Source organism: Heterodontus francisci, chromosome 32, assembly GCF_036365525.1.
Source record: "Heterodontus francisci isolate sHetFra1 chromosome 32, sHetFra1.hap1, whole genome shotgun sequence".
Taxonomy (NCBI): Eukaryota; Metazoa; Chordata; class Chondrichthyes; order Heterodontiformes; family Heterodontidae; genus Heterodontus; species Heterodontus francisci.
This window is the reverse complement of record NC_090402.1, coordinates 27,249,702-27,263,102: the sequence shown is the minus strand read 5'-3', so window position 1 is coordinate 27,263,102 and position 13,401 is coordinate 27,249,702. Positions and strand designations below refer to the sequence as shown.

At 39.5% G+C, this 13,401-nt stretch overlaps 1 protein-coding gene across 7 annotated transcripts in view; it reads right to left on the bottom strand.

Annotated features, from left to right (window-relative positions):
- strbp (spermatid perinuclear RNA binding protein) overlaps window positions 1-13,401 on the bottom strand; it is a 179,082-nt gene that overhangs the window by 30,128 nt on the left and 135,553 nt on the right. For all 7 annotated transcript variants that reach the window (XM_068012531.1, XM_068012534.1, XM_068012528.1 and 4 more), the window contains 4 exons: window positions 12,808-12,922; window positions 9,737-9,829; window positions 5,457-5,665; window positions 249-416 (listed from right to left, as the gene is read on the bottom strand). In XM_068012531.1, the coding sequence (XP_067868632.1) occupies window positions 249-416; window positions 5,457-5,665; window positions 9,737-9,829; window positions 12,808-12,922 (585 nt within the window). The remainder of the gene's footprint in view (window positions 1-248; window positions 417-5,456; window positions 5,666-9,736; window positions 9,830-12,807; window positions 12,923-13,401) is intronic.

Below are 13,401 nucleotides of genomic sequence, written 5' to 3'. Positions count from 1 at the left end.
TGTTCCTATCTAATTTTCTACCTGTGTAATTCTGGAAGAGCAAAGTAACCAACTATCTCCAAAATGATTACTTTCAAAAGAACTCCAAGTTTTAACAAAAAGAAAGTAACTCCATTTGGTTTTACTTTGAAACTTTTAAATTATGCATTTTTTAAAAAGTTGTAAATAAAATGTGAATTATAAAAGGAAAATAATAAACTGATTCTTTCTGCTAGTTTATTAATAATTGGGTATTTAAAATATGGTACCTCTAGAGTATTGGTGCTGGAAACAATAGTACAGCCAACTGTGTCATTGCTCGAGTTTGTAGAAACAGTTTCATTCTTATCATCGCCTGAGGACTTTTCCTCCATTTCCTGAGGATCGAAACCCATCTTCAAATCCATACCAGTTGGACAGCCCATAGCCTGCAATACCTGTAATAAAAGTGACGGTAAAAATGTGATTTCTGAAGCTTTGTGTGTTTCGTTGTGCCAATGGAAAAACTCCAAAAACCCCATTAAGTCACCAGCACATTCACTTCATTGTGTGTATAAACTCAAAGCTATTTTGATAATATGTTTGTTCTCAGAATTTGGCAGACACTGACAAGAAACTTAGTCCCTAGCTGCCCATCTAGCGGAACTGGAGTCACATGTAGATCAGGCGGGGTAGAGGTCGAAGGCTCCCTGCTTTCAAAAGGACAAGTTGGGTTTTACAACAATTTAGCAGCTTTCATGGTCAGTTTTTGGTGCTAACCAACAAATGAACAGATTTTCTGAAATCAGATTTGCAACTTGTCATGATCTTAGGCCCAACCATTTTCAGCTGCTTCATCAATGACCTTCCTTCAATCATAAGGTCAGAAGCGGGGATATTCGCTGATGATTGCAATGTTCAGCACCATTCGCGACTCCTCAGATACTGAAGCAGTCAGTGTAGAAATGCAGCAAGACCTGGACAATATCCAGGCTTGGGCTGATAAGTGGCAAGTAACGTTCGCGCCACACAAGTGGGCAATGACTACCTGAAACAAAAGAGAATCTAACCATCTCCCCATGACATTCAATGGCATTACAATTGCTGAATCCCACTTTCATCATCCTTGGGGTTACCATTGACCCGAAACTGAACTGGAGCAGCCACATAAATACCGTGGCTACAAGAGCAGGTCAGAGGTTAGTAATCCTGTGGCAACTCATCTCCTGACTCCCCAAAGCCTGTCCACCATCTACAAGGCACAAATCAGGAGCGTGATGGAATACTCTCCGCTTGCCTGGATGGGTGCGGCTCCAACAACACTCAAGAAGCTCGACACCATCCAGGACAAAGCAGCCAGCTTGATTGGCACCCCATCCAAGAACATTCACTCCCTCCACCAGATGTGTACCATCTACAAGATGCACTGCAGCAATGCACCAAGGCTCCTTAGACCAGCACCTTCCAAGCTCGCGACCTCTACCACCTAGAAGGACAAGGGCAGCAGACGCATGGGAACGCCACCCACCTGCAAGTTCCCCTCCAAGCTACATACCATCCTGACTTGGAACTATATCACCGTTCCTTCACTGTCACTGGGTCAAAATCCTGGAACTCCCTTCCTAACAGCACTGTGGGTGTACCTGCCGCACATGGACTGCAGCGGTTCAAGAAACCACCACCTTCTCAAGGGCAATTAGGGATGGGCAATAAATGTTGTCCTAGCCAGCAATGCCCACATCCCATGAATGAATTTTAAAAAGTCTCCAGCTTACTAGTCCATTACCAATACCACAACAATGATGTTATTGTACAGTAAAAGCAGCATTAAAATACATTATTCATAGAGATAATCTGTTGATATTTGGACCACATTAGTACAATAGAAACTGGATATACACAAAGTAATTTGTTGCAAATCATGATGTTTGAAATCAGGATTGCCGCAGTCCACTGTAGAATATCCAAATGGAGAATATTTGCAATTAATACAGATGCTGCAACTCTACATAATTGTTCACAACATTATACCAAATTACACCAAAAATGACACCATTCCCAGTGAAATTGGGCAATGGATTGAATGTGTTAAAAAGTAACAAAACAGATAATTGGGTTACTCTTTTGCCTGGATCACTAATTGTATATTAATATATTAAAATCTATGCTTGAATTTGGTATGTATTGAGTTGGTGATTAAGTATTGGTTAGCAATGTCAGTCTTTCAACAAAACACATACCTGCTCCCGACACATTTCAACACATTTGCTGGATTTCATGGATTCAATTCCAGAACATTAAAGACTTAGGAACAGGTTGCTTATTCACCTTCTTAATTTAACAACATTTCAGAGAGATACATAGCATGTTTGTCCTTGAGGGAAATTTAAGTCACTCTACATTTGTCTCAAAACTGAAGAATCTTGAAAGACCTTAAAAGCTAGTATGCAAAATCATAAAAGACAGCATTGCTTTGTAAATTTATTCAGCAATAGCACACTGAAACTTAAGTCAATTTTAGTATTTTATTGTAATTATTTACTCGTTTTGAAAAGGCAGATGTGACACTTAAAAAACTGCTCATTTGGAATAATAAGCCAGTATTGTGGAATGCGGGTCTGTAACTAATAGTCCCCACACAAAGTTCTTGGTCTCAGCTATACCACCATGGGGACCGCTTGTCCATTGAAAGAGTGGAAAATTTTAAGGTGTCTAATCGCACAGCTATGCCAATTTCACAGTAGCATTTATGGAAACGTGCAAAGAGCTCATCTGCTGTTTTTTGACTATAAATAAAGCTGAGACCAGGACCTTCAAAAGAAATTGCAATGCATTTTTAACCAGCTGGATGTTATATCACTCAAATTGGACGATTTGAACTAAAAATGATTAGAGTGTACCACAAATCTTTTTTACCCAGTTAGAACAAACACAAAGCACTATACATGTAAGATTTTATTGCTTTGCTTCTTTTAGAATGGTGATGGTGTTCTTCATTCCAAGCAAGGACTGTGCCTCATTGTTACTTCTTAATGTGCCAGGCCCCAGCAAACGGGAACAGCCGACAAACTTCATAATAAATAAAACAGATGTAAAACTTCTGCAAAAATAGCCCTAATCTGGAACAAAATTGATTCACAACTAATGCTGAGAACTGCAGATTTCCTCTCACAATCATCCAAATTAAATATATATTACATAAACTTAATCATCTACTCTGCATGAATGTTCAAACTACTCTGCTGTTTAATGTAGATTTCCTATTTTACAATTGGCCCAGTCTTCATCCTTTTGCCAGTGACCAATATTAAGACCAATGCCTGACTTCTAACTTTTGGTTCTACTGTTGATATCATTGTAACTGGTCAATAGGAGATGGCATTATGTGTTATATAGGGAAATACCGAGATTCAACAGGAAAGACTACGGTGTAGGGAAAATGTAGGAACCCATGACTTATCAATATGAAGCCTAGTGGGATTGATCAATAAGCTGCTCTACCTTCATATTACAACATTACCTGATGCATGGCTACCATCATTCTTTAATGGCACATAGAAGGAAAACTACTTGGAAGCACTAATAATAAAAGAATGAAGACTAGGCCAATTGTAAATATGAATATATAAAATCTAAGCCTGGCCAAGCTCTCAGATCGTTACCTAAAGATGACACCATTGAGACCATACTGAACAGCACAAATTGTTGAAATAAAATTAAAATGTAGCATAAGCCACAAGAAGTCAGGAAGATAAGCAACTGCTCAACTGGGATGGAGCTTGGCATAAGGGTAGGACTTTCAGGCCCTGAGACTGGAGGCAGATGGGACCCAAAAATACCAGCACCAGCCAGTGTGCCAGTTTCCCGACACTCTTCCTGGCACCGGCCAATTTGGGGGAGGTGGGCTTGAGACCTGGCAAGGCTGCCTGCCCCCATGAGGCAAGCAGCCAATTAGGCTCCTTAAGAGCCCTGTTAACAATGGTTAAACAAGGCCGACTAGGATTTCCCAGTCGGCTTCAGTTTCCCGACAGGACGGGAGACAGTTCAACTGCTTGGAGGTGGGCATCTCTCAGTTACTTACTCTTTACTGCTGCTCCTCTGAAACTGGAAGGCCTCTGATTGGCCCTCCAGCTTTGTGAGCCCGCTGGTCACCCTTAATTGGGCAGGGAACCTGTCTCCATTCCAATTAAGAGGGTGTCCTGTCAAAATCTCAACGATTAACTGTTTCCCCTTAGGGCCAGGTTTGGGACCTGGAAACAGTTCTGGCTTCTGTTTTCCACCCAAAAAGCAAAGATTCAGCCCATAGAATGAGGGATCATAGCCAAGGTAGGTCCTTATTTACAGAAAAATGAGGCACTGTTCCAACTTCCACATGGAATAGGAACATTCCAAAGTGGAACAGAAATTAACAGTGGAAATCTGAGGACTGCATTAGTGCAACTTGCAACAAAGCACTTGTCTTCCTAAACTGTCAAGTCAAAGATATAAGTTCCGTAAAAGCATGCATAACCACTTCAGCTTGTCTTGTAGGCAGCCTCGGACGAACCCTTAATATGTGCAAGAGTTGCTCACTATACAAGAAAGCAAACTGACAGGATAGTTTTAAAAAATTATATCTTATTTATCTTAAAATCTAGGGTCATATACAAATCTACTTCTTGATGGAAGAATCGTGAGGTTGGAGATAAAACTTAAGCAGTGAGATAGTTTTGAATGAAAGTAACCCAACCTCACTGAAACCCATAGATTCAAACAATGTGGCACATACCTCAACTAGCTTATCTGTGTGACAACAGTTTTGTGGACTGGTTAGTCATATGGTCCAGAATGACCTCCCTATACCTGTAACTGGCTTCTTTGTCTTTGTGAACATTTCATGATTCGGCTCAATTCTCTGACTTAGGATTTGTGGAGGGCTTCTTTTGCCAGCTGTTTGAAATATTTGTGCCAAGATTCAAGCTGCAGCATTATTTTAACCAGGATCCCCTCTGGTAAATTAATTTTGTTGTCAAATCCTTGTTCTGAGATTGGAGCAGGCATCACACTTCAAAGTGGTGTGGCCATTAAGCGAGCAGTCCGTAGCAAATGAAATAAATTTACAAACTAGAAACTGGCATTTTAGATGGCTGAAGCAGGGTTAAGCAGAGGAAATTTGATTGCAACAGCAGTCTCCTCCTTTAGTTAGCAATGGTTTACAACAAATAGGAACACAATCTAAACTTGAAGTGCGAGTAAAGACAGACAAAAGAATTAAATATGCAGCTTACAATACCCTTAATTTTAGGAGTAGGATTTGTATGCAGGGAATCTAAATAATATTTCTTCACTAATAATTGATCACCCAAAAAAAATTTGATCACTGTTTTCAAGGAAACTTCCTATCCATACTATTTGTTACCTGGCATGGTTGTGCATTCCATGAGCATTTTTTCTAAACTAGCCCCATCAAAATTTATTCTAACAAACAAACAACATCACTGTAGGCTACCATGTCTTACCTTAACTGCTACATTAAGTTTGGCTGTTTTTTTTGATGGTCCTGAGGCTTCGTAGGTTTTTCCATCAACATCTACAGACATCGTGAAGACAGGTGCATGCACAGGACCAGACTGTGAAAGAAGCTTGTACTGCAGACCAGGTTTAATTTGATTCAGTCTCATCAGAGCATTCATAGGCTGGTTAATATCTATTGCCTTGCTTTCCATTACTAGAAAAAAAGGTGTGAAAAGAAAATCTCAAAACGCCTGAAAGTTTTCTTTTTGTTCAAAAGCCTACTTTTACTTTGGAAAGAATCACAATTTTTCTACATAAAATTTTAACACAAGGAAGATTTTAAGATGTACAAAACAGTTTTGATTTAACCACTTTATTCTTTATAGGAATTACAACGTATCCTCAAGAATCTGGCTGATCTTTGCTGGGTATCCACTAGGTTGTCTTTCAGTGAAATGTTCAACTGGCAAATTTCTGGGAATTGAAGTACAGTCTTATCTGCCCACAGTGCATTGCAGACACACAAATCAATTGCAAGGTGATCTATGTACAGCAAAATTCTTGCCAGTGTTGTTAGCAGGCTTACTTCCATCACTATCTAATATCCAATGAATTTGTGTTCCATTGAATTGACTTCATCCATAACCTTAATCCAGCCATTCACCATCTTAGAGTCATAGAGCTGTACAGCACAGAAACAGGCCCTTTGGCCCACCACATCTTGTGTATCCTTCATTCTTCTGACACTGGGTAACCCATTATTCTCCACTCCCTCAGCTTCACCATTACTGGTATGTGGCTTGAATTGTTTCCCTGGATCCCTCCAACATAATTTCCTACATAATCTTTCAAAATCCCTCTCTTTCATCATATCTTTTGACAATCCCACCCCCAAATTTTTCTACTTTCTGTTCTGGTTAGTCTCCATCATCTTTCCTCTGCCTTTAGTTTCCTGTCTACCACCACTCTCAACTATATAACCACCACTTAGCTATCTGACTAGTTGCCTGATATCAAGTCATAGATAAGTTAGAACCTAGTCCAATTTAACATCTGCAAAACTGAAACAATCAATTCCTATCACAAATTCTGCACCACACCCCTGATTTTGTCCACCACCCTGGTTGCACATTAAGGAATAACCTTACTGTGCACAACCTGGCTGTCCTGTTTAACCCAGGAGCTGAACATCAAACTACATATGCTAGACATCAGCAAGTGTGCTTCCACATCAGTCCATACCTCACACCCATCCCCATACCTTTGTCATTCCAGGTTCAAACTTACTCAATGTTCTGCAATCAGTCCCATTCTCCTGTTATACTTCTCCTCAAACTCTATTAGCTCCCACTGCCCCCCACATAACCTACTGAATTTACAATCCTCATCTAAAAGGCTTGCTCCCTCTCTACTGTTGCAAAGTCCTTCAACTTTATCCTCTGATTTGACTCTGGTTTCCTTTGTATCTTCCCACCTTTACTGGTAGGGCCTTCAGTTGGTTTGGCCCCACACTTGAACCTTCTTTTACCATGTGAAAAGACATTATATAGATGCAGGCTGCTGTTGCAATGTGCACGTCTCTCTCTCTCTCTCTCTGAGATGCAGTATCTTTTTGAAGTATCAATACTCCATAGGAAAAAAGCCACACTGTGCCAACATGCTTTAGAGTTGTTTCCCACTCTTAAATAGCCATCTTAAATAGCTTTGATCACTGCTACCCACAGTCCCAAACCTGCAACAGCCAATATTTTACCCGAACTCAAATATATAGCTCAAATGCTCTCTATGTACCACCCAAGTTTAGAAATGGAAACGGTAGCGCAGAGGGAAGCCATTTTGCTCATGTCTTTGACAGTCCAACTCCATCTCTAATCTAATTTCCTTGCTCTTTTCCTATATCCTTTAATATCTTTCTAAGAAATTGTTTCAGTTTCAAATGTGACTTACAGGTGATGTTTTCCAGACTCTAATAACTTTTGTTTGAAGGAAGCCTCAATTTGTGCCCTCTCATTGCAGATTCACGAACTAGTGGAAATAATCTCCTAATACTCTGTCTCTTTCAACACTTCTATGAGATCCCACCTTAAATTGCTCTATGCCAGAGAACAGCCAAGGTTTTACCAAATCTTTCATAAGTATATTCGATGGTCCATGTATAAAACACAGAATCGTTTTGACCTTTTACAGCCTTTTATCTGCACAACTAGATATTCTGTGCCTGTACTCAAATTGAGAATTTTCCCATTTACAGTACATTGCCGTACTCTGTTCATTTATCTACACTGAATAGGCTGAATGGCCTCCTCTGTGCCATGATTCTACAACTCCTTGAATTGCATTTGCCAACTTATGTCCACCTCCCTAAATTCTTTATGATTTCCTACAGTCCTACAATCCACTGTTCCTCCAATGTCCTGCTTTTGATACTATGCCCTCTATGCTCACATCCAACTCATTTACATTTGTAGAAAACCAGAAAAGCCACAACAAAATTGGTAGCCTATATCACAAGCTATATCTTGCCAAGTCAAAAAAACATTAATTTACTGTTTTTTTGCTTTTCATCCCCCTGTCCATGTTGCCACATTACCACCATGTGCCTTGCTCTTTACAAGTCTCTTACATAACACTTTATCAAATGCTTTCTGGACAATATACTATATCCACTGCACCCCTCAGTCTGTCTGCTCAGCAATTTCTCAAATTATTCCATGCCATTAGTCAAACCTTCATAAACCCACATTGTGGATCCCTGATCAGCCTAAACCTTTCCAAGTATTCAATAAGGATATTCCTACTGTTTGGAAGGACAGAATCTTAAGTTATGCTGCCTGGTGAAACCAACCAAAAAAAAAAGCATAAAAATTTTACATGCTAACCACGACACTATACTGAAATTTGCTATTACATAAAATAGTATCCATATGTAAAAAAGATCCAATATTTTGGTATGTTCAAGCTTGTCAATATTGTATAGCAACTGAAATGTAAGTGAATTGAACCTATTGAGAATACTGTGCATTGGTGTCCATAACATGATATTAACAGCCTTGACAGGGTGCAGTGGAGGGCAACAAAAATGATATCACATCAGTGGAATCCAAGTGATGAGGAACGATCAATAAAATTTGGTTTGCTCTCATTGTAAAAGAATAAATTTAGAAGTAACGCAAAACGAATTTCCAAAATCTTTAGATGATTGATAAAATTGATCTAAACAAATTTGTAATTCTTATTAAAGTTCAAAAAATGAGAGGATATAATTTAAAAACTAATTAAAAATGAACTCAGGCAAAACCATTTCACATGTACAGCCATTGAGGCTAATAATATAAATTAATTCAAAGGATATCGGGATGTGTTTCTGACATAAGGGCATTGACGACTATGATGAGAAAGCAGAAATGTTGATATTGATCAAAAAGGCTGGTTTGTTGATCCTAATGGCTTTTGTCTTGTCATAAAATATATGTCCTATGAACTAGCTAAAGGGGAATAGCCTCTATCAAAGTTAAAAATGTAATCTTATGATAGTATCTCTTAATGTGAAAGAAGTTAAGTAATAAGGCATCACATTCTTATAAATTCTGTAGTTCTCTAATTGAAATGAAAAAATAATCTTGGCATTCTAAACTCCACCTTCAATGGTGGTACCAGTAAATGACAATAACTTGTGTTTTCAAAAATCAAGTCATGTTAAACAAAACGTCCTGAAACACTTCAAGGTTAAAACGGAGCTGGTAGATATATACTTTTTATTTATTTATTTAGAGATACAGCACTGAAACAGGCCCTTCGGCCAACCGAGTCTGTGCCGACCATCAACCACCCATTTATACTAACCCTACACTAATCCCATATTCCTACCACATCCCCACCTGTCCCTATATTCCCCTACCACCTACCTATACTAGGGGCAATTTATAACGGCCAATTTACCTATCAACCTGCAAGTCTTTTGGTGGTGGGAGGAAACCGGAGTGCCCGGCGAAAACCCACGCAGACACAGGGAGAACTTGCAAACTCCACACAGGCAGTGCCCAGAATTGAACCCGGGTCGCTGGAGCTGTGAGGCTGCGGTGCTAACCACTGCGCCGCCCGCCGTCAGAATTCACATAAACAGCTCTCAAGAGGCTCGTGGATAAGTTAAAAACACATGGAATGGAAGGGAAATTTGCAAATTGGATATTCAATAGTCAAGATAATTAGAAACATATTGTGAAATGTTCCCAAGTACTCTATTGTCTGCTGGTATATCAATAGGGCAATTTGGATGTCAGCTTACTTTTTCTCAGGTTCCTTTTCATCTTTTTGTTTGGATCTTTGTCATCTCCCATACCATCTTCATATGGTCTCTTCAAAGGTGCTGAGAGTGGCCCTGCAAAAAATCCTGAAGCATTTTACTTCACTATACATCTTCAGGTGAAAGATCGACATTAACAAAATTATTTATCTATGAATTATACTGCAACGCTTTGAGTTGGGATATGAACCTTTACCATTCTCCTTTTGTGAGCAAAACATTAACAGTACAAAAATATACATTTGATTTTAATATATTTAAGGATCATTTTGCAGTGGCTGATTTGACATTCTGAAGCAATAATCTTGTACTTTTTCAAATTGCTGTGGTTTTTTATTAATGCAACAGGATTAAATAGACAGTTATGGGCACTCTATCAGTGATACTTGCTAAATTTTGGTCAAGGGCAATAATCTTAAGCAATGGCTTGCTTAAAGTTCACTGTCTCAGAACCTCCAGCAGGCAACTCTATGGCTTTATTTTATTAACAATAGAATATGAGCTATATTTCTATTCACATAATTTTTCTTTTAAGAGCATCCATTACACTTTGTATAAAGCTACAACTGAATAATCTTTTTTTAAAAATACAAAAAAAAAGCCAATACTTCTTGCTGTTGTTCTGAACTTGAGATAACCTGGAGAGCTTGTTAACAAGGAGGAGTCAAGCAGCTGTCAATTTGGAGAAACTGCAAACAACCCTAATTAGACTCTAACTGACCTCAGAACCAACTTAGACCACTTGGTCACAATTGCTGAGCAAAACAAACAAGTAATTAGCTGAAAAACAAAGAAAATGATAGCGCTCCAAAGGGTGAATTCACAAAACATTTTCTTTTCCTCAGCACTGGATACAATACACTGAGCAAATCTAACTATTAAAATACATTTTTTGAAGGTGATAAACCTTTGTTTCCACAAACTAATTGCCTAAATTTCGCTTGATCGGATCCTGCAAGTCTCGCCAGCCTTATGCCACACACCTTCTATATCCAAGCACCAAGAGGATGTGCTGGAGACTTGTCTCCACAGAATCATAACTTAGCTGTAAGCATTCAGCAGCAAGCTTTGGAATTTTCCAATGTGCTCAGCATTCTTTTCAGTCTTTGGTTCCAGTGAGTACCTTGATCAAGACTAAAATATTCATCAATAGTCAAGCATTCAATTTATCAGTTTCATACAACTACCGAATGAGGCTGAAACCGATACACTTTAATATCCAATTGTTATCGAATTTTCCAGTTGCAAATGCTCCTGATTTGAGACCCAGGATTGAAAAGGCATACAGTGGCATGGAAACCTCTGGAATTGCTTACTGATGGAAAGCTACATCTGAGTTAGTTGTGCAGAAAGTGCTTCGGCTTGTTCTGCTAAGTAGCAAAAATATATAATACAGGGAGAGAAAATGGATACCCTTCAAAAATACATCTACATAAGTAAAATATAATGCATACATTTTCCTTCTCTCTCCTTTAAGCACGCTACACAGCTATCTCAGCTGCCCAAGTGTTGCAATGGAAACTGTACACTCAGCTTCTTTCAGCTGTATACGCTGCTCTCACATATGTGTTGCTGTCAACTGCTTCTATTCAATAAACTCAAAATTATTACTCGTTACTCAGCTCATGTAAGTGGCCAATAGAATGGAAAAGTTACCTACTGGTCTCCAATATTTCATGCAGGATTTTAAAATATTTATCGACCATCCATTTTCACTCTTCAGAAAATAACAACTTGGGGCTGGCAGCAAGATTTAGATTTAGAGATACAGCACTGAAACAGGTCCTTCGGCCCACCGAGTCTGTGCCGACCATTAACCACCCATTTGTACTAATCCTACACTAATCCCATATTCCTACCACATCCCCACCTGTCCCTGTATTCCCCTACCACCTACCTATACTAGGGGCAATTTATAATGGCCAATTTACCTATTAACCTGCAAGTCTTTTGGCTGTGGGAGGAAACCGGAGCACCCGGAGGAAACCCACGCAGACACAGGGAGAACTTGCAAACTCCACACAGGCAGTACCCAGAATTGAACCCGGGTCACTGGAGCTGTGAGGCTGCGGTGCTAACCACTGCTCCACTGTGCCGCAGTTGTTAGCAACAACTCCATGGGCATGTCCAAATGTTGAAACAGAGGTTCACGAGGGTCCAAGTGGGCCATACAAGTACCCTTCCCCTAGAGAGTAACTCCTTATTATGTTTTGTTGAATTATTGGGACTTAAATGCACAGTACACATTTGCCCAGACTTCATGGTCAGTGGCAAAGCAACAGCAATTGTTGCTGACCACAAAGAAACTGACCAAACAGATCTAGCAATCTCAGTGCCATATATTTCCCCTTTCCCAATGTCAGTTTCAATCTGGCGCCAAGTTAAGGGCATCTCCAGGCATCCAGCAACAGCGATTTCATTAAGCAGGTTAAGTAGTCAATCACATTGATGTATTCTCAAAGACAGCAAATCAGTCAGTCAAATGAACTGAATTTTTCACTTCATTAAAATTTTACAGAAAGCAAAGTAAATCTTTGGGTCATTCACAAAAAAATAAGGTAAAAGCTTGCATAAAAACTTTTTTTTTAAATTCTAAAAATGTGAACTTATCATAATGGAGAAATGTGACATCCCACTATATAAAGTTAGTTTCTCAAGCTCAATGAGGCTGTTCAGCAGTAACTGTGAACTTAGTATACTGTTTAAAAACCCAGTTACACCTCATTCAACAAGCTGCAACTTTTTCAAGGGTTTTTACAGTGAGGTTAATAGAGTAAAAGGGCAAATTTTCAGTGCTTTCTACTTGACTGCAGTGTGGGGTGCGGTGGGTGCGGGGGAAGGATCTCGACAGCACACACCTGCATGGAAACACAGAATCACTGACTGCAACTTCTGGATTTCCCCATTCAACTTGACATGTGTAAACTCCAGAGGTTGTTGTCAGTTTCAGAGGAGTAATGACAGTGAATACTGACAGTTTTGCCTTCATTACTACTGCAAAACACAGGCTAATGTGTCTAATTGGATCTTGCAAAAATTGATCATCTACCCACCATCTCGCTCACTCAGTGATCTGGACCATTTTTGAAGGGAGGATCTCGTTGATGGAAGTGGGTCCATCTCCAGTACTTTGTATATCTGACCAAAGGCCATGAGTCTAAGTGCATGCTGCAAGCATAAGATATATTGATAAATAAATAACTTCATACATTTAAACATGTTGTTGCAAATTGGGTTTTGTGTTAATTCATGTGCAAGAGGTTCATGGATGATTCAGCAAGTTTATCCAGATCCCTGGCCTGTGCAGAATTAATGGATCTGAACCACAGCTACAGTAGGGCAGTCATAATTGGGGGAAACTTTGCTAGGATTTCTGCTTCTGTGGCTGGAGAAGGACAGTTTCAAGTTCAGCTTTAATATCCACCATATTTGAACAGCCTAGAAAAGTGCTGTGTCCGAGAATATCATTAAATAGGCATGGTACTAAAGGGACACATAACCTAGCAATGACATCTTCAAAGGAGTAACTAATGCCACCCCCCCCCCCACCCCCAACCCAACTGGCAAGTGGCGGGAAATTTCCCCCAAGATGCTCCACATGGTATCTTTCCAATCTCAGCCAGGTTATCTGGGGAAGCTGAGTAGCA